This window comes from Podarcis liolepis, assembly GCF_965112155.1.
Source record: "Podarcis liolepis genome assembly, chromosome: 6".
Taxonomy (NCBI): domain Eukaryota; kingdom Metazoa; phylum Chordata; class Lepidosauria; order Squamata; family Lacertidae; genus Podarcis; species Podarcis liolepis.
In genome coordinates this window covers 26,012,898-26,038,833 of record NC_139559.1, presented here as the reverse complement: position 1 = coordinate 26,038,833, position 25,936 = coordinate 26,012,898, and the positions used below count along the sequence as shown (strand labels likewise).

The 25,936-nt window shown below is 43.5% G+C and overlaps 1 protein-coding gene across 2 annotated transcripts in view; it reads right to left on the bottom strand.

The window, feature by feature from the left end:
* Positions 1–985: 985 nt before the first annotated feature.
* The window catches only part of ARHGAP40 (Rho GTPase activating protein 40), a 39,625-nt gene continuing 14,674 nt past the window's right edge, over positions 986–25,936 (bottom strand). The window contains exons 2-15 of one of the 2 annotated variants that reach the window (XM_083508068.1): positions 23,444–23,640; positions 19,781–20,001; positions 17,769–17,844; positions 16,566–16,726; positions 16,248–16,413; positions 15,397–15,488; positions 15,174–15,251; positions 13,279–13,438; positions 12,226–12,308; positions 11,782–11,988; positions 10,238–10,378; positions 8,598–8,758; positions 5,240–5,295; positions 986–4,140 (exon numbers count right to left, since the gene is read on the bottom strand). In XM_083508068.1, the coding sequence (XP_083364194.1) occupies positions 4,034–4,140; positions 5,240–5,295; positions 8,598–8,758; positions 10,238–10,378; positions 11,782–11,988; positions 12,226–12,308; positions 13,279–13,438; positions 15,174–15,251; positions 15,397–15,488; positions 16,248–16,413; positions 16,566–16,726; positions 17,769–17,844; positions 19,781–20,001; positions 23,444–23,640 (1,906 nt within the window). In that variant the 3' untranslated portion in view covers positions 986–4,033. The remainder of the gene's footprint in view (positions 4,141–5,239; positions 5,296–8,597; positions 8,759–10,237; positions 10,379–11,781; positions 11,989–12,225; positions 12,309–13,278; positions 13,439–15,173; positions 15,252–15,396; positions 15,489–16,247; positions 16,414–16,565; positions 16,727–17,768; positions 17,845–19,780; positions 20,002–23,443; positions 23,641–25,936) is intronic. The other variant, XM_083508069.1, reaches the window with a different exon arrangement.

Here is a 25,936-nt window from a genome sequence, read left to right as displayed (position 1 = left end):
GGGACCCATGTGTCAATAGCAAATGGGGAATTGGATGGGATTATTTCCTTTATGCAGCCATGCAGTGCTCATATACTGTACACACACACATACAAGCAGGAAGCATTGTCACAGTTCAAGGATGTGCCCCTGGGCAAGGGGGCATAGTCTGGGCAAAGTGCCAAGGTCCAGAGGAGGAGAGCTTGACAATTGCTTTCAGCCCCAAGTCAGATGTTCCCTATCCCTGACACGTGAATGTCACTACCCAGGAAGGCTTGCCTGGTACAAAATTTCTCAGCAGCAAGGGAAGACATTTTTCTTTGGGGTCTGGGGGATATTATTTATTACAGAATGTCATGTGTTTGAAATCACAGTATTTTATTGTCACTGCTAATCTGATTCATTTTTAAAATTGCTCTGGAGTCATTGTTTTGTTTATTCTTATTGACAATGGCACAATGGCTCTCTGTGTGTGGTGGAACAGAATCTCCCTCCCAACTCCAGCATTGTTGTTTCTTACCTGGACCAGGCTGGGCAAGAGGTTAAGAGACTGGCCAATCCAGCAATTCCTCTGGTGCAACTGCTTGGCCTCAACTACTTGCAACCAGGTAAACAGCAGTGACACTAGATGATGGTTCTGCACCACCACTGCTTATTGGTGATTTGTCAATCTGGAAGTTGAAATGAGAGCCAAAACCCCTTTTCATGTTAGAACAAAACTGGATGTTTTCTGGACCGTACTTCTAAGGCCACTGGTTGAGAGACCAACAAAGGGTTTGAAAACCATGTCTCGATCCCACGTTGTATCTCTTTCTGGGTCTTTGCTTACTCACCTTCTTAGCTATTGAAGTGTGTTTTCATACTGTTTACATTCCTTCTTAGTCTAATACAAAACCATTTCTTTCCCCGTTTTTTGTTTTTTTTTAGTTCAGAGAACCTCTCTAATCAACAAAAACAAATCCAACAACTGATTACAAAATTAAATTACAAAACAGAAAAGAAGACATTTTGGAAACGTATCTAGTTCTTTATTGATTAAATACAGCATTAAAAATAATATAAACCATCGTTTTTTTAAAAAATACACATACGCACACACACACAAGTGAGCTTTACCATTTTACGCCTTGCCACTTTAACTGCCATCAATAAAATTTCTAGAGACACAAAAAGACAGTGAAAGTGATGACAGACCATCAATATTATGGACAGATTTGGGCCTACACCATCTATCCCCCTCAAATGTTAGTTTCTCTCGGGTTTTGCTCCTGCACACATAGCTTTTCGCAATACTCATTTCACATTACTCTTGTTAGCATTTGAGGAATCCGAGTCATTTTCTTTCATCCCCCAAGCTATTCATTCAAATTGGCCACAAGTACAAAACTTAATTTTCATATCTTGGAAGCAGAGATTGGCCTCTCTTCTACCTTGACCTTTTCGGAGTTACCAAAATTGCCACCTTGCACCCTTTATCATACAGGATCAAAGCATATTCTCTGCTTGGCAAGCCTGCTACGCTCTTAAAATTCTACACCAGCCTTCCCCAAGCTTTGGACTACAACTCTCAACACTCCTGGAAAATTCCCCATGCTAGCTGGGTGGGAGTATGCAGAGGGCACCAGGTTGGGGAAGACTGTTCTGTACTGACTATTTCCATGCATTGGCATGAAACAATTTTGCACAGTGGATGTAGAGTGCACAATACCTATTAAAAAAATACTCAAGGGATTTTGTAGGCAATTCTGCATTCTTTTAAGGCTGTGCTGTGCCATGTAGATACTTTCCTAAACACATCTGAGTCATCCAGCCTGCGTTGCTCATTACATCTGTTAGTACTTTCCCAGAAAATTCTAATGGATTTCTGCACCTATCCTTTCTCTGGTAAAAGTCTACAAAGGATGAGAAATGCAAAGTTGGAAATGTTTATGCTGAGCAAGACATGACTCCTGCACTCTGGTCAGAATGAAACGACACAGCTTTAGAAGAAAACAGCCTCCAAATGAACTATTCCCTGCCCCCATCTGTATGGTTAAATAAAACTTGCTTTGTGTTGTGATGTCACCATGATTCCCTACCTCCTTGCCCCCAGCACTGACTGTCAGTGAGGTTGGGGAAAGAAAACACTGGCAGTAATGATACCAAGACATGGGGCTAGGTTCGACTCAACCTTACACAGGGGGAAGGAAGGGGAGATTTACATGCTGTTGCCATTTTTAGCAGGAGACACCTCTTCATGCAATTTCTCATTCTGACCTCCAATAAAGCTCCAAGGCATTCGTGAACTACCCATGCATCACCTCTCAACGCCACCCATTTACACTGGAGGGTAAGCAGTCAGATGATACTATAAATGGGGCTAAGGAAGGAAAGTACAGGGCAAGTGGAAAGTAACTTCCCAGGTTAATTTGCTTTCTTCCTATCCAAATGGCAACTCATTCACCAGATGTTACATGCAACAGCCCTTGATCCTCTCTTCAAAAAAATGGCAGCCTTAAGAGGGCATGATTGACAGCTGAGCAGCAGGGAGGGGCATTAACCATTTCCCTACTAGTGTAGGCAGCTTCTCCCCTCCCTGCTGCAAAAGAAGAAATGGGGTTTCAGATACATGCTTCCTTCCTTCCTTCACTGCTTTTCTAGAGATCAGATGTGTAATGCATGTTTGTATTAAAGGTGGACTCCCCGCCCTACTCATCCACCCTCATGCACGAATTCCTTTCTTATGCTGACAAAATGCCTCCTTCTAAACCCTTTTATGTCCAAATGAGGCAATCTTCTGGCATATTTGTTCATATTTTGCTCTTCTGACAACATCAGCTGTGGTGTTTGGACTAAGAAAGGGTCTAGCTTTCTCATGTCCACTAGTTTGGAAGTGGATAACATGAAATAACCATTTAAATGTCTCTGTTAGTTGACATTTTCAAAATAAATAGGCCCTCTTTAAGTCACAAGTGCAAAATACAGATATTCAAAACTACCAATTTTGAGAAACCCTCTACACATTTAGGTGGATATTTTGGCCTTTTAAAAAATGTGAGCAAAGAAGGAAAGGAGGATCTTTAAGTACAGATCATCACTTTCTCCAGAACAACCTAGATCATTTCAACAGGCTTTTGGTAAATATACCTACAAACACAACATTTTAAAAATGCAACACCAAAGAAACAATGAAGACATGAAGACTAAGAACATTATATGGCTCAGGTGTTTCTGGATTGTCTTGGTCATAACAAAAAGACTTGTTAGGGCCCAGTATAGGAAGACAAGTCTCTGCTGGGGAGTTTCTCTAAACGAAAATATTATTACAACCAGACAGGGATGTGAAATCCAATCTGAATATTAAAAAGGTTGAATTAAACAGTAATACTGAGATGGTTTACTCTAATCAAATAACAACATGTATGTGGAACTGTGTGTGCACACACAAATACATGTTTGTGCACTGAACTGCAATGTCAAGGCTGCATCCCAGAAGACATTGCACACCTACAGTTGTGCATAGTTAATATGTCACCAACACTGTGCTTGGGACATTAGCATTTTGAGGGCAGAACTTCTCCTCTACATTCCGGGCAATTTGGTTGCCTATTAAGCCCTTCAGAAACAAAATGAAGCAAAATGTAGATAACTCCAGCTTCTATCCGAGAAGCCTTACTTCTTTAGAAAGTGTGCAGGCTTTACATGACAGCACATTTGTTCACTGGGGTGTCTTTCCACTAATGTGAGAACCTGAAGCTTGCGCATTAAAAGAATCCAACCCAGAAGATCTCCATCAATTTCTTCAAGGACAAGACTGTCTCTTTTTAAAACTTTCTTTCCAGAAGTCCTTTACTACAGGCATTCACATCCTATAGAAGCTCTGCTACCCCAATGTAACCCTTCAATTAGCCACAAGTTCATGTGAACAGTTAAAGGGAATTGCTTCTTTTTTCACAGCCTCCCATTAAAATAAAAATAAAAATCCAAGAATAAAAAATTCATCCCCACCCCGGCCCCATTTGACTATTTGTTTAACATAATTTCCAGCTAGGTCATTTCCCTCTCGCCAGTCTTCCTAGAATGTCCTTGGAAAAGATGGGTTTTGTCTTATAACCCATTCTGCATGAGGATTCACATGGTACAGGTCTAAGAGGTATGTGTCTGGGTCCAAGCAATGTTCACCTGTTGGGATAGAGACATTTTTTTTATTTTAAAGAAACCATTCCAAAAAAATATAGATCTCACTATTCCTCCTGTGCCTGGTAACTTTGGGTAACTTAGTTGCAGATTATTTAATAAACTCCCTAACAGTGTCAGGACTTTGGAGAATATTATCTCCTATCACTTTCTGGATTACAAGTATTGTGAGTTGTGGGGTGGGTGGGTTGCCTATAAGCATGAGTCCCTTCTTGTTCCTGAATCCACCAAGGATTCAATTGCTGGAATAGCCAGGCCAGCTTCTTGGTGAGCTAAAGGCCACTCTAAATATAGGTTATTAGGGTAACAAAGAAAGTGGCTTTGTGCCAGAGGTCAAATGGGTGTGCCGCCACCCTCTACACCTGGGTGTTGATGAGAAGGACAAGGGCCAGAGGTGTGTAAGTGCTGGGCTGGAAGAAGACTGCCAGCAGAAGCCATGCTTGATTTCTGCTTGAATCCATAGCTGTGGCTATGGGAGAAGCAAGACAGTATAGAGCTACAGGAACTCATGAGCCAACTTGTTATATGGCAGTTTCCTATGTTCCTAATCAAGGCTAAAAGAGGCTAAAATCAAGGCTAAAAAAGAGATAGAGGCATAATCATTAACCACATCATGGGAGAAGTGTTTTCAGGAGGACTAAGTGAAACTGTGAAGCTCTCTTCTTATTTTTGCTTTTGGATACTGCTTGTCATTTAGGTAATGTTGTTATATTTATAGCACTGAAATGTGGGTTTTGTACATTATTATATCTGCTATTGTTTTGTTATTATAATTATTAGGAAATTGTTACTATGAAATTGTTTCTGTACTCTTTGTTTGAAATGTGTTTCTGTTTTCTTTGTTCAAAGCCACTTCGAGCATTTTTTTTAAAACCAGCTTACTTGGTTATTTGCTTGATTATTAAGGAAATGCCTTTAAGCAACCCTATGTGGCCCAGCAAGGCTTAAGCCTGCTAATTCCTAGTGGTTCCCCATTTTGATTCATTCCTAGGACAACTGTTTGCTTCAGCTGCCCACCTCTTAACCCACTAACTCACATTCCCCACCATGAAAAATAAAATGACAACAGTTCAAATTTACATACTTATGTTGCCGCCGACTTCATAGAAGAGCAGGTTCATCGTATCTACCGAACCATTACTGAAAAATTTAAAAAACACACACACTAATTATAACCATTTCCAAGACAAAGAGGCTAAAATATATATATTTTGGAATTGCTCTAAATGAGAGTTCTGCAACATGGTGCGCCTTCCAGCTGTAGCTCAGAACTATATTTCCCATCATCCCTGACTATCAGCCATGGAAGGCATTAGGTTGGGGGAAACTGTTCTAGACCTGAGGATGGCCAGCTCATGTTAAAACGGTATAGTGGATTGGAAAATATCCTTTAAGGTTGTCTTTAAAAAAACATGCACATTAAATGTAATGGATCATTTTAAGTAATATGTGGCACTGTGATCTAAACCACTGAGCCTAGGGCTTGCCGATCGGAAGGCCGGCGGTTCGAATCCCCGCGACGGCGTGAGCTCCCGTTGCTCGGTCCCTGCTCCTGCCAACCTAGCAGTTCGAAAGCACATCAAAGTGCAAGTAGATAAATAGGTACCACTCCGGCAGGAAGGTAAACAGCGTTTCCGTGCGCTGCTCTGGTTCGCCAGAAGCAGTTTAGTCATGCTGGCCACATGACCCGAAAAACTGTCTCCAGACAAACGTCGGCTCCCTTGGCCAGTAAAGCGAGATGAGCGCTGTAACCCCAGAGTCGTCCGCAACTGGACTTAACTGTCAGGGGTCCTTTACCTTTACCTTTTAAGTCATATATATGTATTCTGGTATTTTTATTTTGTACACCGCCTTGATAAGTTTTATGTGACAGGCTGTACTGAGTATTTTTGAAATAAGTAAAGCAAATAAAAAAACTTAATAAGGTTTTTCCAAATGCTTCATTGCTCTCTTCTCTCCCCACCCCCCACCCCACCCCTGGCATTTTTAAACAGCAAAACTTGTTCAAGAGTGTCAACTGTTTGAGTCACAGGTGTCAGTGGGTTCACTCTAGTCTCTTTCTTCTTCCTCAAGGTGGGATGAGTCCTCTGGTTGCCATAGATACCGCATATCTGAACGGATCTATGCACAAAATCAGCATTCACATTCCACTTGTAGAAGAAGACTATGATTTTATTATATGCCCAATCAAGCATTTAAAACTACCAGTCAATGTGTTCAGGGAGGTTACCGTGGTTTCTATAACGCTTTAATTTCATAAAGTTGTGGAACAATTTCCTCTGCATAATGTGCTCTCTCTCTCTCTCTCTCTCTCTCTCACACACACACACACACACACACACACACACACACACAAACTTCTAATTTTGCATCTCACTCCCTTCCTCTTACCACTCCCCCAAAGAATCCTGGGAACTGTAGTTCAGAAGCCGAAAAGCCTGTTAGCAATCCCAAGCCTTCCCCCTTTTCACAGAATTATGGTCCTGGAGTTCGCTGGGGGAAAGGAACAGCTATCGAAGGAAATGCTCTTAGGGCATACGAAGACTTGAGTGGGTTTGAGGTTCTGATATGTATACAGTTGTACCTTGGAAGTCAAATGGAATCCATTCTGGAAGTCAGCTCAACTTTCAAAACGTTTGAAAACCAAAGTGTGGCATCTGATTAGCTGCAGGAAGCTCCTGCAGCCAATCTGAAGCCCCGTCGGACGTTCAGCTTCCAAAACAAAGTTCGAAAAGCAGAACAGTCACTTCTGGGTTTCAATTGTTCGGGAGTTGATTCGGGAGCCAAAACGTTCAAGAACTAGGCTGTTCAACTTCCAAGTTACAACTGTATTCTCTTACCCATTACATTCAAATTAAATAAATGCATGGGCTGTGGACTGGTGTTTCATACTCACATAAACGCTTTTAGCTTCTCCTCCCAATAGCAGTTTCACCCCCAACCTGAAAAAAGCTTTCCTCTGAAGTTAGGGGCTCTCAAGAGCAGCACCCAAACCTGACCTAAGGAGTTGCCAGCAATGGTTTAAAAAGATCACAACCACTGGATGGTCTCCCCCTGTATCCAGAAACATTTGCACACTGTGCATGGAAGACACAGTTCCCAGCTATCAACTACTGTGCCCCATCAGTGCACAATGGGGCTTTCTGCCCCTCCGCATGCATGCATCCTATGCACTCCCCAGATCTGCTCCAGACCATTGGGAGAGGGGGACCCTAAAAGACATTTAGCGGGTGTGTGGGGATAATTCTATTAATAATTTGTTATTATTTATATGCTGCCCATCCAGGGCCGGATTTAGGTTTGATAAGGCCCTAAGCTACTGAAGGTAATGGGGCCCTTTATATGTCCAGCTGTCCTTTGTCATCAACAAATTGAATATATGCTACAGTGGTGCCTCGCAAGACGAAATTAATTCGTTCCACGAGTTTTTTTGTCTAGCGAATTTTTCATCTTGCGAAGCACGGTGTCGGAAAGGTTTTGGAAAAGCTTCAAAAATCACCATAAACCTCAAAAAAGGCTACCACACCGCGTTCTATGAGTTGCTCCTCAAAGTCAAGTCGCAACTGTATTAACGGTGTTAAGAAAAAGGAAACAAACTTGCAAGACGTTTTCGTCTTGCGAAGCAAGCCCATAGGGAAATTCGTCTTGCGAAGCAGCTCAAAAACCGCAAAACCCTTTTGTCTAGCGAGTTTTTCGTCTTGCGAGGCATTCGTCTTGCGGGGCACCACTGTATATGGAAATTTATGGACCTAACAGGTATCTAAAGCCATTTGCACATAACAAAATTTGTATTTTATCAAATTTGTTTGTTTTTTATCTTATATTTTGGAAATGTATTTCCAGGCTTTTTTCCCTTTAAATTTTATTTTGGGGGGAGGGCCCAAGAGAGAGGGTGTCCCTAAGCTATAGCTTGTTTAGCTTATCATGTAAATCCAGCACTGCGCCCATCTGACTGGGTTACCCCAGCCACTCTGGGAGGCTTCCAACAAATTAGAACGCAATACGACATCAAACATTTAAAACTTCCCTAAACAGGGCTGCTTTCAGATGTCTTCTAAAAGTCAGATAGTTGTTTATTTCCTTGACATCTGACGGGAGGGCGTTCCACAGAGTGGGAGCTACTACCGAGAAGGCCCTCTTCCTGGTTCCCTGAAACCTCACTTTTCTCAGTGAGGGAACTGCCAGAAGGTGTAAAATCTGAGAGGGAGAGAACGTTTCCTTTGACACAGAGAAATTCTTGCACTGACAGACCACTGGCGTAGCTCAACATTGGATTCCACTCGTAGAAAGAAAGAAAAAGACTGATTTAAGTGAAACAGCGGAAGTGCCCTTCATTAAATGCTGCTCATCTCAACAGACATTAAAAAAAGCCTCCTGCCTAATCACGCATAAAGAAGACAAGCTACATTTCCTTCTAAGCTAAGGAGAAGAAGTGCTTTTACCATTTGATAAGTTTGACCGTGTTGACAATATTCCAGCCGTTTTGACAGAGGTTCTTCTGGAACTGCCTCAGGACATCTGCAGCTTTGGTTCCACTGGTTAAGCGAACTTCCAGGGAATCCTTTAGGAACGGGGAAGCCTGGACTTTCACTATTTTGGATGACTGGAAGATGAAGGAGGCAGTATTAGGGGGGCGGTGGGAGGAAACTTAGATGTAAGGAAATCCAAAGCATGTGCACAAAACATGAAGACCTAATCAAACACTCTGTTTGAAAATGCTTGTTATCCTCCAAGTAAAATGGTTATGTATGCTCTTCTCCATAAGCAGGCAAAGGGCAGGATGGATGCAAAGCAACAAAGATTAAATTTGATTCCGTCACATAGCGTGAGAAGCAGTAGCATTTGACTAGAGTTAATAAAGTAAGCATGAGTGCCCCCTGGTGTTTACACAAGGAAAGTGTTTGTTTCAAGCAGAAAATTTCACCATCAGCCAGTTGACCATGCAAATAATTTCTCTCTCTCCATTGAGCAAATCTCATATACAGCAATTAAAAAACAACCAAAAACCAGCATGCCAGGCATCTCAGAGTTTGGTTGCCGCTGAGAACCAAAAGGTCCACACAAAACAGATTTCTGGGGAATCATTTGTTAAAAAAGCAAACAAGAAATATCAGATGGGCCCAGGTCACTTCCAGATAACCTGTTTACTGGACTTTCACCCTGATTTTTTTGCACAAGGTTTGCAAGGTGGTTATAAACATATGTTGGCTGTTCGCTGAGCATTCATTTCAATTTAGTCTGCAGGGAGGTTATACAATGTTGTCTCAAGCAATTCTGGGTTTCTTAAGGCGCTATGCCATACCAGGATGCCAGTCCCTTTTTAATTGCACAATGTGAATCTGTAAGAACATGGTTGGCTCCCATCTACAAAACCTAGAAGTGCCCTCAGATTAGAAGAGTTTCTTTTTTAAAAAAAGTACAGATCTAAGAGGCATCAAACCACAGGATCCCCTGCTCTGATGCTCAACCTATCCTACAACTGCTGCTGTTGCCTCTCTGAGAACCACCACTCACTTGGGGCCTATCGACTCAGCCAACGGCCAAACATGGTAGTGGCCCACTAATTCCTTGAAAGTTCTATCTGTAGCTCTCCCAACTTATTCTGCTAAATCACTCACTCTTGCAAATCCAATCTAATTCTGAGTCAACATGGGGAAACTTATCCTACAGTCTGCATGTGCCAAAAGACAATTGCAAGTGGGCCTGGCTGGCCATAGTTCCGTCTTCTAATGCAGCCTTCAGCAACCTGGAATCCTCCAGATATTTTGGACTACAACTCCCAGCTGCCATCAGCTCCAGCCAGCATGGCTGTGGAGGCAGCAATACTTCTGGATATGTGTTTCTGGAAACCGCAGGGGAGAGAGTGCTCTTTTGACTGGGTCTTGTTTGAGCCCCTACAGGGATCAAAGCGGCCACCGAGAGAACAGGATGCTAGACTTCACGGGCCAGATTCAGCAGGCTCTTCTTAAGTTCTTATGGAATTGTAGGCCTAGATATCTAGAGGACACCAGCCTGGTGAAGGATGCTCTTAACGCATCAACAATGCATTAACAATGCAGTGGGCAATGGGGATTTTACTCACTTCGCCATGGTTTTTCTCTGTCTTCTCCTTGTCCAGATTAATCTTCCTTAACAGGTTTTTGATCCTCCTGTCACAGAACTGGTACCTCCTGCTGCTGCTCTCGTTCAGTTTTCTCACTTGAGATACCAAGAAAGATGCAACCTAAAAGGGAATGCAAAAAAAGAAAGAGGTGTGAGGCTGTTGCCATTCTAAAAGTATCTCCTGAAGAGAGGAGAAACAGAAGGTATGTAGAGAGGGGTAGATGGAAGGGAAACCTTTCTGGCACAGCAGGCCAAACCTTCTTTTTAGGATCTTTTATTCCAAAACTCTGTACCTACAGCTATGTTCTACCTCCATTGCCAGAAGCAGCACATCTCTGAATAACAACTGCTCTGAATAACACAAAGAGTGTTGTTACAATTAGAGCTGGGTGATATCTTGTTTTCAACACTGTGGTATATCAACAGCCAAATTCCACAATATTCCAATCTATCGCAATGTCTGGAAAGTATCTCGGCTGCTTCTTTCTCCCCATCTTAGGGTACGAAGCTGAGATACATCACCCAGCCCAAGTTCCCATACCTCTCCAACTTGCACGAGGCAGGGAGTGGGGTGGGGGGCTTCCTCAAAGGCGCAGGCAGACAGGAAGACGGAGGCCAAGAGGGAAGAAAATTATTTCCGTTGTCAAAAATCAGCTGCAGGCAGAATGGAGGGGGAGGGAAGTCAATTTGTCTGCAGGCAATTTGAGCTGGGAATACATCATGGCTCTCCGGCCACCGCGATGTACTGCCAGCTCAAAAACCAGCATCATGATCTGATACTGTTTCAGACAATTTTCCCAGCTCTAGTTACAATCAGGTCCTGCTTCTGGGCTTCCCATAGGCATCTGGTTGGCTACTGTAAGATCAGGATAGCTGGACGAGCGGAAAACAATAATAAATTGATGATGCCGGACATCGCGGCCAACAGGATCAAAAAGATTGAAAATATTACCCATCTAACAGAGCTCCAAGAATTTTGGATGAATGATAACCTCATTGAGTGTTGGAACGACTTGGATGAGCTGAAAGGAGCCAAGAACTTGGAAACAGTCTGCCTGGAGTGAAACCCACTGCAAAAAGATCCCCAGTACTGACGCAAAATCATGCTGGCCCTTACATCTGTCCGGTAGATTGATGCCACCTTTGTCCAGTTCTGAACCCTCTCCAGTCCCTTACCTTCTTCCTCCCTCCCTCCCTCCCTCCCTCCCTCCCTCCCTCCCTCTCAGGGTGTCACAGATGGGATTTTCATCCATACTGCATCCTCTGTCTTCAGCCCTCTGGCACTTAAAGAGCAAACGGCTAACCAAGAGCACTGATAACAGACCTTTGCGTATAAGGCACACACTTTTTGTTTTTTGATTATTATTATTATAGCTGGACGAGATGGACCACTGGCTTCACCCAAGAGGCTCTTATGTTCTATGTAGCTGCCATTTTAAATACCAAAAAGTTATTTTAAAAATCAATATAGAGTTTTATCAATGGAAATTCAAGGATGACTCGGAAAATATGGCCCCAACTTACAGTCCAGAGTAAATCCTGATAATGGATCATCATCCGCACCACGTCCGCCGCACCCTCGGCCAGCTGTTTCTCCTTCCCTTCCGGGATCTTGTTCGGCAGCCCCTTGTGCATGAAGAGATTTGGAGCAATGACTGTGGAAACGTTCCAAAGATTCATCTTGTTTTTCCGCTCCCTGGTAACCACCAGCCTCAGAAACTCCAGCAAAGCCTGGAAAAGGGGAGAAAAATTATTTTCCGTTATCAAACATCAGCTGTAGGCAGCAGGGAGAGAAGTCAAATTATCTCTGGGTTCTGAGATGATGAATATGAGAGAATGCTTGCAGACAACGTATTTGCAACATTGTGATGTAAGAATGTTGTCTGTACAGCAATACCACAGTTCTAAAAGGATCATTTTGCACTCTGCAGTCAGGGCACTACGATGCCCAGGAGGTGGCGATATTACCTTCAGGGTGTTTCGGTTGGGTTCTGGCAAAATCAGTATAAGCAGATTAAGAGCCTGCAGCCTCTGTTTCAGATCTGGGATATCTATAATGGAAGGAACAATTGACATCCAAAATTACTGGGAAGAAAAAAATACTGGCCTAGAAGCTCTGCCTCTTTAAAATTGCATTTTATAGACAGTCAAACCACGGTTGTAGAACGTAATCCATTCCGGAAGACCATTCGACTTCCGAAACATTCGACAACAAAGGAGCGGCTTCTGATTGGTTGCAAGAGCTTCCTGAACCCAGGCAGAAGCCGCGTCGGACGTTCTGGTTCCGAAAAACGTTCGGAAACCATAACACTTACTTCCAGGTTTTTGGCGTTTGGGAGCCGAAACGTTCCAAAATGGAGGCATTCGGGAACTGAGGTTTGACTATACCAGTAGAAGACTGCTTTACATATCAGGGCCACACTATTTCATACTCACTCTTTGCCTCTCGTACGCAGTAACTAGCATGTAATACCTAGGCAGTTTCTTAAGTAGCGTCCATGGCTTAGCATGAGATGAACTCCCATAGCCTTAGAAATGTGGATTACTCCAACAGTTAATGCACACAGACAACACTATGCACCTTTAAGAGGATGGCATACCTGCCGTTGTTCCTATTCAATCACCTGAAAATACCCACCCCTTACTGTGTGGAAGGACAACCTGTTGCTGTTGGGCTACAACTACAGTCATCCTTGGGGTGATGGGAGTTGACCATCTGGCAACATCTTGAGGGCAACAGGTTCCCATTCCTGGCTCACAGCCATCCGTCAGTGACACTTGTATCACACTCTCCCCCCCAAGAAGCTCTGGAAAATTTAGGCTTAGCTTTACAGAGCATGACTTTGCCCAAGGTTTCTTGAGTGAGAGCTTTACGGCTGAGTAAGAAATTGACCTTGGTTATCTGACGTCCAACAACGTATCTGCTATACAATGGCCACCTAATACACTCAACAAGGAAGAAGACAGAAATCAGTGCTTAAGGTGGCAGGGCCTGATCTCTTTGGCCAAGGCCTAACTCACTTTGCACAGCTGCAAAGGCAGGTAAGTATTCTGCCGTCAGCAGAGGGGTGGGCAGTTCCCGGATGAACCTCTTCAGCAAGCCAGAGACATCATTCTGATGGACCTCATCCCACTGGAAGAAACCAGTATAGAACTCACTTTCTAGCTTTTGTTCCAGGCTCTGGGGGGAAAAAGGAAAGAGGGGAAAGTCACATACTGAAGGTAGAAAGATTTGGAAAAAGTAAACATGAGAAGGGGTGGGGAGAAATGACTGCAATGTTTCAACAGAATAGCAATAAAAAGCAGATATGAATATTAATAATAAACCAGAGTTTGGGGTGCAGGCTAAGGGAAGAAGTGGGATTTCTTTCCCTGGTGACAAAGTACTGCATTTTTAAGAACTGGGAAGACTGAGATGTCCCAGCAGGGGAAACATTTCCATGAGGAAAGTCACCTAGGATTGCAGTGTAACATGCAAGTAAAACCTATGATTTATTGCACCTTTGGGGGCGGAGAATCCACCACTGTAATTAAGACAGACCATGATATCTCTCATGCCAGCCTTCCCCAAACTGCTGCCCTTCAAATGTAATGAACTTCATATCTCATCATCCCAGACTATTGGCCATGCTGGTGCGGGCTGATGGGAGCTGTAGTTCAAAACTACAGCAGGCTTGTGGGAAGGTTACGCTATGGGCTTGGAGTTCAGCAAAAGAGGACTATTTCTGTTTGCAGACCTTCTGGTCTGACCAGAAATACAGGCTATCACATTTTTAAAGAAGTTATTCACAGTGAAACTTCCACAAGCAACGGCAAGCACAGGAAGACATACTGAACCTTTCGCTTCCATCAACGCACGACACCATGTGGGTAGTTTTCAAATATCTACCCCCAGGGAACACTTTCCACACCAACCTGTCGGATGACGAATCTCTTAAGACTCCGGCATACTACGGAAGGTTCCAGAGCATGACTTTCAACACCACACTTTGCTCAGGCACTGTGGGGTTTTCTCTGTTGACTAACCTCACATGAACTGAGTGTCTGCTTGAAAGCAGCGGTGGGTTGACCTATGTGACCTTCTTCGGTCTGCCAGTCCACTTTACAATTACAAAGGGATAAAGGGCACCCTCGGGATCTCGGAACTAATATGTGTCAAGTGATTCCCATTATGCACACTTGGACATGAAAAGAAGGGCAGCCACCGCAATGCTTGTTTTGGGGCATGAAGACCTAACTGCATCAGACCTCTATCCACCATCAACCTTTGCCCATGATTACCCAGGTGGTTGAGTTGCCTTCCAGCTGTGAGGATGAGCAGGTTAAGCTGTAGGTCTCTGCCCTTTAAGTGCAGGCACAATCACCTTGCTAGTCCAAGGTTGTTGTTTTTTTACAGGAATCTCAGCAACCAGAAGGTGTTAGGTTGTCCACAATAAATTAGTAATCCAGAGGTAGGCCATGGTATCCTTTTTTTATCCACCTTAGTCTGGATCATACCCAGCACTCTCCTCTGTCTGTATATCACAGGGGAATGTAGATACTGTAGCTGTAGATCATGGGCAGGCAAACTAAGGCCCGGGGGCTGGATCCGGCCCAATCACCTTCTAAATCCAGCTCACTGATGGTCCGGGAATCAGCGTGTTTTTACATAGGTAGAATGTATCCTTTTATTTAAAATGCATCTCTGGGTTATTTGTGGGGCATAGGAATTCGTTCATTTTCCCCCCTCCAAAATATAGTCCAGCCCCCCACAAGGTATGAGGGACAGTGGACTGGCCCCCTGCTGAAAAAGTTTGCTGACCCCTGCTGTAGATCAAAATCTATGCGGGAAGTGTGACCTTCTCATGAGGAACACCTAAGTTTCCAAGGAACTACAGGACATTTCATAGGATATTAATTTGACCATTGAATTCTACCTTAATGCGGCTCTGTGATCCTGAAACTCTTAGGATTCCTTCCGTGTCCAGACCTTTCTTTTCTAAACACGACAGCAACTATAAAAGAAGACAGCAAAACATCATCACCAAAAGGCAACAAGGAACTTGCAATGAAGCTCAAAGCAAAGAATACCCAATGGTTATTTTTTTTGTGGGGGGAAAAACCAGGAGAAAAACAAATGAAGTTGTGAAATAAACTTACTGCTTGCAGAATCAATGGAACCCTGGTATTTGGGAAGAGTTTTTCGTCATTTTCTAACAAAGTGCCAAGTGAAACCCCAAAAAGCTTGCGCTCTGCAATGGAAGACACTGTGTTATAAGCGTTAAAAAAAATACTTCATCTATAAATAAATAAATATTTCTGTTTCCTCAAATAATAAGTAAGGGCACACAGCCATCCACAGAAATCCAGGAAGTGACATCAAAAAGGGCCAATTATCACGATACCTGCTACATTCACACAATACTGTTATAATCAAAATACTAGCATATATCCCCAACCCCATCAGGTTTGCCCTTATCAAGGAAAATTCAGCAAGAATTAGGTAGGGTTTTTTGTTTTTTACAAGAAAACAAAATGCTGTTGCCAATGACCCATCTGCAATACCCCAAAATACTAAGCACCCGTGTAGAACTGCCCAAAGTGCAGTTAGCCAATGCTAGTCCACACTAGTCTCTCTCCCTTTTTCTTACAGGGATAGCAGGGGAACCCGTGCCGATTCAGTTCAAGGCACACATGTCTCAGATCAGGCATGGAGAAGCCATGGTGGTGCTCCAGGCATTATTGGACTTCACCTGTCCAGCTAGCATGGCCAATGGTCAGGGATGCGGGGAACGGGAGTTCGACAATACCTGCAAGACCCACATCCTTGCCGTACACCAAATCTGCTGAATGAAACATCTGCAAGCTCTCCCAAAAGGAGACCGCTTGCAGATAAGCCCTTTTACTCAGATAGCTGAGAACTACCAATGGTTTTCCTTCCCTAATTTTAGTCAGTGACAAGAACCACAAGATGTCAAATTCATGCTAAGAAGCAGTAGGAAAACAGGTACCTGCAGCCTTCCGCTTTACTGCTTTGTTTCTCTTCAGCTCCAAGCCAACAACGTCGCAGAGAGCAGTTAGCTCAATGAGTGCCAGCGTGGGAATCTTTTTCATATCCTGCAGAGATAAGTCTCCGATCCTGGTCACTCCCAGTCTTCCCTTGGGAATCTTGAATTTCTAAAGCAAAAAGAGCAGGGGGATGGAAATTGGAGTGACATATCAGAATCAATGCAAATTATTATGTCGCTATTATTAGTTGTTATTATTATCATAATTGTCGAATCACAACCACAGGAATCTGCTAGGATATAGCAAAGTCTTGCACTTACAGGTAAACAACTCTCATCCTTTATCCTCCTGGATTCCCTTGGGAAAGATCCTTTGAGCAGGATGGCTGCCTGCTCAGAATAAGCAATTTCTGTGCTGAATAGCTCCTCTCTTGAAGAGCTTCTCAGTGGCGATGGGAAGTCCTGGGTTTCCGTTGGATCTGCTAAGGGGGGAGGGATGCAAAGTTGCATTCAAGATTTGCAACACAAGATGGACCTGAACTTAAATGCATAATTATAACAGACACCTGAATTGCATGGCTGCCTTCACATTTAGACTGAGCACTGACCACATTCTGGTCCATTTGAGGAGCTTATACCAGCCTACTCTAACCTGGAGAATTTCAGATGTTTAGGACTACAACTCCCATCAGCACAGCCATGCTTAATGGGACTGACAGGAGTTGTAGTTCGAAAACATCTGGAATGTGTCATATTGCGGAAGGCAGGCTTATGCTAAGATATAAAGCTGAGCACGCAAGGCAACTGAGAAGTTAAAAATCACCTGAGTTTATATCCTGAAATACAACTAATCCATTGCTAGTAAAAATCAAGTCTTTTTACCCAAATAGGCAATTTTTTGTAAGTGAAAAAGCTACAACTAGGTCTTTTGATTTGCAAATCTAGCTGCTTTTGAAATGATGTTACAACGCAGGCTATTCCCATGTTTTATGTCTGGTCTGATCAATCAAGGCAGCTTGATGCGTTTCACTTTTTAACCTGCTTTGGGTCACTTTTACTTGCAAACTGACATCACAATTCCCACAAAATTTCCATTAAATTCCATTAAAATTCCATATCCCACACTCCTATTTCTATAATATATCAAAGGTTCACATGGAGCTTCACCTATCCTAAGTACGTTGAATGAATGAATCATTGCCCTCTGTGACAATGGGAAAGCAAGAATTAACTAAACTTGCCTTGCAAAATGCTGTATAACATTAAGCCTACCTACTCCTGTTCCTGTATATGCCTACTCAAAATTAAACCCCATTCAGTTCAATGGGACATTATTCCCTGCATGTATGGGACTGTAGTTGTTTTTTTAAAAAAATATCATTACAAGTTCCTTTGCATACTCACTGTATACTTAAGAAAGGAAGAGCTGTACAGCTTTTAGTCTCATGCTGGAATCCTAGATTTAAGACTTTTAAATGATCTATTCCTTTCTCTCTACCCATGACAATACAGCTACTGTCTTACTTTTCTGGATGTTATTTGACGATGCAGACTTGCGGTGTGATCTGTCCATTTCCAGATTTGTCTCTGGCTCAGTCTCCTACATGCAGGACAAAGAACATAAATGAAGCCACGTTCCATGAAATCTATTAACAGAATACCAGGCCTTAGACACAGGGAAGCAAAACAGAAATGTAGGAAGTTTGCCTTATGACAAGTCTGACAAAACCAGTCCACCCAGATCAGTGCTGTCTAAACTGAATCGGTAGCTTGTACGATTTGGAGACCCCAGAGATTGAACCTGAGAGCTTCTGCACTCAAAACACTTCCTCTACCAACACAGCTACAGCCCTTCCTCCCCAAATAAAAAAGGATGCCTCACTGGTCACGGAGAAGAGGAAGCTGGGAATATTAAAAAGGAACTCGTTGTCCAGAATAAGTGTTAGAATCTTGACATGCTCCAAACTCTCACTGCTGGTCAGTGGCATAATCCCACCAAGAATATGCTATCGTTGGTAGGTATTAAGTACAGATTTTTAATGCAGAACTTCTACCAGCTTTTTGAGTAAAACTCAAAATGAATAGGCAACTGCAACAAATGAAGAATGAATCCCCTTTCTTGAGCACATCCGCATACAGGATATCTATATTTCCAATGCCTAATGGTTATGAACAGCTAGATCCAACCTCCATACTTAGGCAGGATTCCTGTCAATATGGAATAATTTCAGCCAGTTCTTTTTCCCAAATTCAAAACTGCTTCCAACTATTCATTATTCTGATTGTATTGTTTTTAACATTTGATTGGGAGCCGTCCAGAGTGGCTGGGGGGACTCAGCCAGATGGGCAGGGTATAAATAAATAGTGGTGGTGGTGGTGGTGATGATGATGATGATTGCCACACAGTGGTTAATATTGTCTAAGGGAGGTACACTAGATGGTACAGCAGCAGTATCAAGGTATAGTTTCAAAGAGAGGGACCGGGGAACCCATCCCACCTGAAAGCCTTGTCTTCCCACCTGGAAATTATGAGCTCTAATTTCTATGCTTAAAATGAAAGGGCATTCTTTGCGTAGTTGGGTGGTGTCATGATTCCTGCATTTGCTTCAGTGCTTCACCTGGGAATTAAGGTTCTTTGCTAAGCTCTATTTCAAATTGAACACTGATGTCATAAGGCCATAGATCAAAGCGCAAAAAGTGGATCAGTGCTCATGCAAATCAAGTGAGACAACCTGAGTCAGAGAAGTTTCACTGTTCTCTTTTTCCTTCAACAAGACCTGCAGACATCCCAGGAACACAGTAGCTATGGGTCAGTGCACAGAAGGCACGCTATGTGATGCTGAAATGCTCCAAATTTTTAGAGAGTCACTGAACAATCTGGGTGTGTGGCACTCAGCCACCAGGTTGTTTTGTCAACCAAAAATAGATTACTCAAGGTGGGGTGCAAAAGTTCTAAAATTAAATCAAAGCTGCTAGGGGCAAAGGAAACAATTCTTGGTATTTAACCAACAGAGAGAAATTCAGACAAGTCTTGATGTCCTGTAACTGGCAGCTCATGGTTACAGTTTAGAGCCCAGGAGTTGTTTTTTCAACAAATTTTTCACACACAAAAAACAAATCTACTGTGGAGTTTAAGTCCATTTCCCCCCAGGGCACTGTTAAATTTGCTTATTATTAGGACTGTAAGCTCTATAGTTGTTTTAAAACTGGGTTGCTCCATCAGCTGACAACCCACTGGGTGGGGCTGCAAGTTAAGGGCACACTTGTCTGTTGTTGTTTTTTTAAAACACTTTCAGTTCAGGTGTGATAGTATAATAGAAAAGCAAAAAGGAAAGTAAGAGAGGAGAACTGTAAGCCCACATCATGAATATTTGTGCAGCAGAGTTCAGCCCTTATCAGGTTGAATCAGGATACCTCTGTGACTGTACAGTAGTTCCATGATTGTATTTCAACTCCATTCTATTAACGGAGGAACAAGAGCTGGAAAAGTGGGGTCGGGGGCCTATCGCAGAGCAAAGCATGTGAAGTAAACACACCGCAGAGCCAACCACGCCAAAAATGTCTCGGACATCACGGACAGGCTGCTTGTTCTTCTTTCTCCGAGAGCGGGTGTAAGTGTCAAGCCGTCGCTGCACAGCTGCAGCCTGAGTCTTGGTCAACGTGGAAAGCAGGACACTGTTGCCATTCTCTGCAGCGTGGTCCCCAATTAGATCCGAAAGCCCTGCGTCTTGGAGCCATTCGGCTTCAGCTTCCCCTTCTGAGAGGCAAGGAAGAAGGAGGAAGGCAAGGTCAAAAAATGAGAAGAGCCACAAAGTTGGTAAATCCAGGTAGGCTAGACTGCCCAGCTCCCAGCCTTCTGGCAGGTTACCATGTTTATCCTAGCTAGGTTCAGTTATCACCTCCCCAAAACCTGGCCAAGATGATGTTTTTAACAGATGCATGACAGGCATAATTTCAGCATGTTGAGCTTTTCCGAACACAGAGCTAGGGAGTTATGGAAGTGTGTTGAATTTCTGCCTGTCATTCAGCTCTTAAAGGTACATAGCAGACAAAGTCTTGGGCTAGACTAGTGGTCCATCTGGTGCAAACAGACTATGCCAGGGGGTGAGGGTGGTTCTTCACTGTTTCAGGCAGAGGGGTCTTTGCCAGTCCTCCTTACCCAACATCATCTCTTACTGCAAGGGGATTGAACCTCAGAACTCTCATAAGCAAGATATATGGTCCCTCCTTCTCATGAAGAAAAGGAGGCAAGCCAAGGCATTTCCATCAAACTACCTGAAACCACATATCTAAGTGGCCTTCCTTTGAGGTTTCCAAAAGCAGTTACACAGCATCTATCATGGGCAGTTCAGCAGCTGGGATACAAAAAACGCCCAAAGAAAACCCACAAAATAATGATGAGTCTATGAACTGTCACTGATGTAGAGTTCTGGAGCTGGGCTAAGGAGGCCTCAATCAAGACGGGACAGTTGTGCTTCTAAATCAGGCGACAGAAGAGGGATTCAGCCTGTTTTGGATGGGGGTGACTCCCCTCGAAGAATCAGGTTTGCAGTTTAGGACTGCTCCTGGGTGCACCTTAACGTCTGAAGAGCCAGGTGGCAGCAGTGGCCAAATGTGCCTCTGCTCAGTTTTAGTCTGGTGCACCAGCTGTGACTCTTCCTGGGGAAATATTATCTAGCTAAGGAAGCATATGCTTTAGTTGCAATAGATTACTGCAATGGATTATATGCTCCACATCTGAGGTCACCAGCCTGGGCCCCACAGTCGCAAGACTCTGAGCTTTCATTGTTTTTAAAAACAAAGTCTCAAGCTCTCCTCTAAAGCAAGTTATGCAGTGAAATATACAGGCACCATTCTAAGCAATTTTTGTAAAATGAGCAAGACTGGCTGATCCCACCTGCCAGCTCTTTTAGCCAAAGTCAGAACTCTGGCTGGTGAGTTGTCTGAACACCAGGTAATAGGAACCCTCAGGGTCCTAAAGACCTGCTGTTTCCCTTTCCGTTTTAATGCACTTTTCCTGCGTCTGTCTTATTTTCTGGGCAAACACTTCAACAGGTTAAGCCTTTTCTCATCTGGAAATACAATTGCACAAAAAACAAACCGTCACCATGACTGTAGTTTCTCCAATTTTGTGTTGGATATATGTTATGGATATATTTGGTTCTGTCTGTATGTATGTTCTAGCGTTTTATCCATGGATAAACAATGGTTTTCTGCTGAGAATAAAATTCAATGTCTCTTAAAATGAGGATAATATCCCCAACTATTTTCTTCGTGCGGCTGTTCATCTATGCAGGACGTGACATTTCCTCCCATGCTCAAATTTATGATTGCTCTGGAAAACCTCCAATACATTTAAAAAGGCTACTGGATAATGGACTACCTGCAGCACTCCCCAGTGGTCCCAAACAATTAGGCCCTGTGTAGGGCCAACTAAGATGCTTACACACAGAGAAACAGGCTATTGGAAAAGAGATTATTTGTAGCACCACCTAGTGGGTCCAGACAATTAGGCTTTGTGTAGCATCAGCATTTACTGTGAAACTAAGGTGTGTATATACACACAGAGAGACATAGAGTTGTACCTTGGTTCTTGAACACCTTGTGACTCGAACGTTTTGGCTCCTGAACGCCGCAGAAGTAAGTGTTCTGGTTTTCTAACGTTTTTTGGAAGCCGAATGTCCAATACAGCTTCTGCTGCTTCCAACTGAGTGCAGGAAGCTCCTGCAGCCAGTCAGAAGCCACGCTTTGGTTTTCGAACATTTTCGGAAGTTGAATGGACTTCCAGAACAGATTCTGTTCTTGAACCAAGGTACGACTGTATTAACACAAAAAGCAGCATACCACCTTCTGTTGTATAGTTGTTTTCTTCTGACAAGCTTTGGTCACAAGCAAGAAATTCCAAGCAAGCAATGATTATTACTCAGTTCCTCTTAAAGGCAGAGGTAGTTGTTTCCCCATGGAAGTTTTCATTTCCTCTCCCCTTAAGTCTAGCCAGACATGCAACATACCCCTTGGGGGATGGAACCACAAAACTCGGCATCCATTTATAGCCCAATTCTTCTTGGTGAAGGAGAAAGGTGTGCACACAACCGATTATTAATATGTCTGGGTTTGTTTGTTTTTAAGAATCTTATTTTAAAAAATGGGGAGTGCCGAATTAAGAGTACTTTTAAGCATTATTTTCAAAACAAATTCCATGCCCCAAGTTTCAGAACAGTGAACCCAAACGCCATACCCCTAAAAACACAGAACACAAAAGAGCCCGCAAGATCAGTGCAATGGCTCATCTGTCCAGCATTCTGTTCTCACAGCTGCTGACCAGACAGATGCCTCTAAGAAACCTGCAGGCAGGATTCGAGCACAAGTGTACTCTCCTGTCCTACGGTTTCCAGAAACTGGTTTTCAGAATTTCAGTTCATCATCTGGGAAGCAGTCACGTGTCTACAGGGACTTCTTCTGTCCCTCAACCACAGAAGGATTTCATAGAATCACAGAGTTGGAAGGGACCCTGTTCCAAACCCCTGCAATGAAGGAATATGCAGCTGTCCTTTAAGGGGATTGAACCTGCAACCTTGGCCTAACCTACCTCACAGGGGAATTAAATGAGGGAGGAGGGAACCATATATGAAACCTTAGACTCCTTGGAGGAAAGGGGGGAGATATAAATGCAGCACAAAAATACCGTATTTTTCGCTCTATAAGACTCACTTTTTCCCTCTAAAAAGTAAGGGGAAATGTGTGTGCGTCTTAAGGAGCGAATGCAGGCTGTGCAGCTATCCCAGAAGCCAGAACAGCAAGAGGGATCGCTGCTTACACTGTGCAGCAATCCCTCTTGCTGTTCTGGCTTCTGGGATAGCTGCACAAAGCCTCTTCAGGGCAGGGAGAGCGTTCCTCCTGATGCCCTGAAGAGGCTTTGTGCTGCTTTCGCTGATGCCAGAACAGCAAGAGGGATCGCTGCACAGCGATCCCTCTTGCTGTTCTGGTTTCTGGGATTCAGAATATTTTTCTTCCTCCTCCAAAAACCAGGAGCATCTTATGGTCTGGTGCATCTTAGAGAGCGAAAAATACAGTAAATAATAAAATATGCCTTTCCCCCCCTTTAAGCATCTTACTCAGCTGATGACTCCAGTAAACAGGCACGTTTGCAAATTATTCTTCATTCCCACAACTCAAGTGGAGCTACAGAAACATTTTACCTTCTGGGGGCTTGGCATCCGTAAGGTTGCATTCGTCCGGCTCACATTCGGTACTCTCTTTGATGCTCTCCACCTCTAGCCAAAAAGTATCCATTGCTAGGTTGCTCGAGGAATCTGCCCTGGAATGCCTGCATTCTGACTGCAACAGCTCCGAGGAACTTTTCCGAGGAAAGCGGCTCATTCTGCAAGCGCAATTTCTAATGAGGAGGGAAAAGGAAAGCAAATGTTTCAGAGACTGAAAGATATCTGCTCGGCATTCATGCTTACTGCTTGCACACACACACAAAAACCCCCATCATTCTCCCAACAAAGATGACATCCAGAAAAAAGATAAAATTCCAAAGTGTCTTATTTTTCTGGTTTTGTTTAGCGATAATGTGGGCTGAAGGGTAAAACTGAGCCCAGCCTTTTGACATGAGTGGAGCTGCAACAATGCAAGCTTCCTTGAACTGTCCTGTACATGACCTAGAAGGGAACACTCTGCGGAGAATGCAAATGAAGCACCAGAGCTTCTGGTTCTTGGAAAAGATTCAGAGCTGATTTAAGCCTGTGAGAGTCAAAGCTTCCAAAACTTGAAGAGGAAAATCATTGCAATCCCAGGAAAATGAGAGTCTGACCTGGAAGCCTTTTAAATATGGCATGAGCACAGAGGGGCTTCACTTCATTGGTCTCCTTGTGTGCCTATTTGGGTGCAGAGTGACAGGAGAGAACTAAGAATTGGTAGCACGTGGGGCCCACATAAAACTGAGGTGGGAGCTGAATATAAGCTGTAGGCCTTTGACCTTGAAAAAGGCTATTGTTATCATCTCCTTTCACTTTAAGCCACATACAACCCACTAAAAGCACCCTGCCATACTCAACCCACAGGGATTGGGTAAACCTTTTCAGCCCAAGGGTCGCATCGCCCCTTTTGCAAAACCCCCAGGGCTGCAGGCATGCAGTGGGCATTGTTACTTCTTAACTTCACACATGCACACGCATATAGTAATACTTCCGCGAACGTCCGCCCCGTCGACTGTCCATTTCGGCGAACGTCAGCAGCAAACCTGGAAGTACCAGAACAGGTTACTTCCGGGTTTGCCGCTCACGCATGCACAGAAACACAAACCACTCCGCATGCGTGCACAGAGCGGTGATTTGTCGAGCGTCCCTTTCGTCGAGCATCCAGGGCTCTGGAACAGATCCCAGACTCAGGTTACAAACACCTTGCGTTACAAACACTTCGGGTTACAGACTCCGCTAAACCGGAAGTAGTACCTTGGGTTAAGAACTTTACCTCAGGATGAGAACAGAAATCGCGCAGCAGCAGCACGGCAACAGCAGGAGGCCCCATTAGCTAAAGTGGTACCTCAGGTTAAGAACAGTTTCAGGTTAAGAACAGACCTCTGGAACGAATTAAGTTCGTAACCAGAGGTACCACTGTACGCAACACGAGGTATGACTGTATACCACACACATAAAGGCTATTAGCAGTATGCCTCTGAATACCAGTTGCTCAGAAATGGAGATGGGCAGAGCGCTGTTGCACTCATATCTTCCTTCCGACACACATCTGGTTGGCTATTATGAGAACAGGAGGCTGAACTAGATGAGTCATTGGCCTGGTGCAGCAAGCTCTTATATTCTTAGCACAGTGCAGTCACAAAGCCCATCCCAGAGCTCAGGTGACCCATCTTAAATTCCCCTCGTATTGTAGAAAGGCAAAGAGGAACCCCTCCATGCAGCCAATGCTGCAATGGGGAGGGAAATCACAGTCATGTCAGGAGGAAAACCTCCTGCAGCCACCTTTCTTTTGGGGGCCAAAAAATTGCTACAAGATAATGATATATAGTCAAACTCACTCAAGAATGATTAAATCATCCAGAATGATTGTATACAAATGCCTCCTTAATTCATTTGAAACAATACGTCTTGAGGTCACTTAGTTCAAAGCATTTGTAATACATTTCCCACTGCATTCAGCTTTCATAAAACCTGCCTAAACTCACCCACAAATCCAAACTTTTTGTTATTTAATGATTTATACCAAATCAATAATTTCCAATGCAACTTACATACACAGTTAAGACAATGCAGCAAGAAAACACAAATTGAAGTTGGCCAAATCAGACAGCAAAAGCTTCAGCATTAACAGGAAAAGTCATCTACCATCCTGCCAAAATTTTTGGAAAGTAGGGCACGTTTCACCTGGTGCCTTGGGAATAGTAGGGTGAGCTCAATGCAGAAGCGTTTGCAAGAGTTACCAACAATGACAAGCCATGCTCCTGAAGCTGGTGGACCTCAAAAGCAGGACCTCATGTGACTATGTCCACACTTTGATAGGTTCGTCTGCGAGTAGGTGGTGCTTCAGATAATCTGGGTCCTAGGCTACTTATGGTTTGACAGGCAAACAAAACAAAACAACGGTACTGTGCATTGTGCCTGGAAACCACTCAGGAGCCAAGAAGGTCTTTCAATACTGACAATATCTGATCAGTTCCAACTTCATAACCT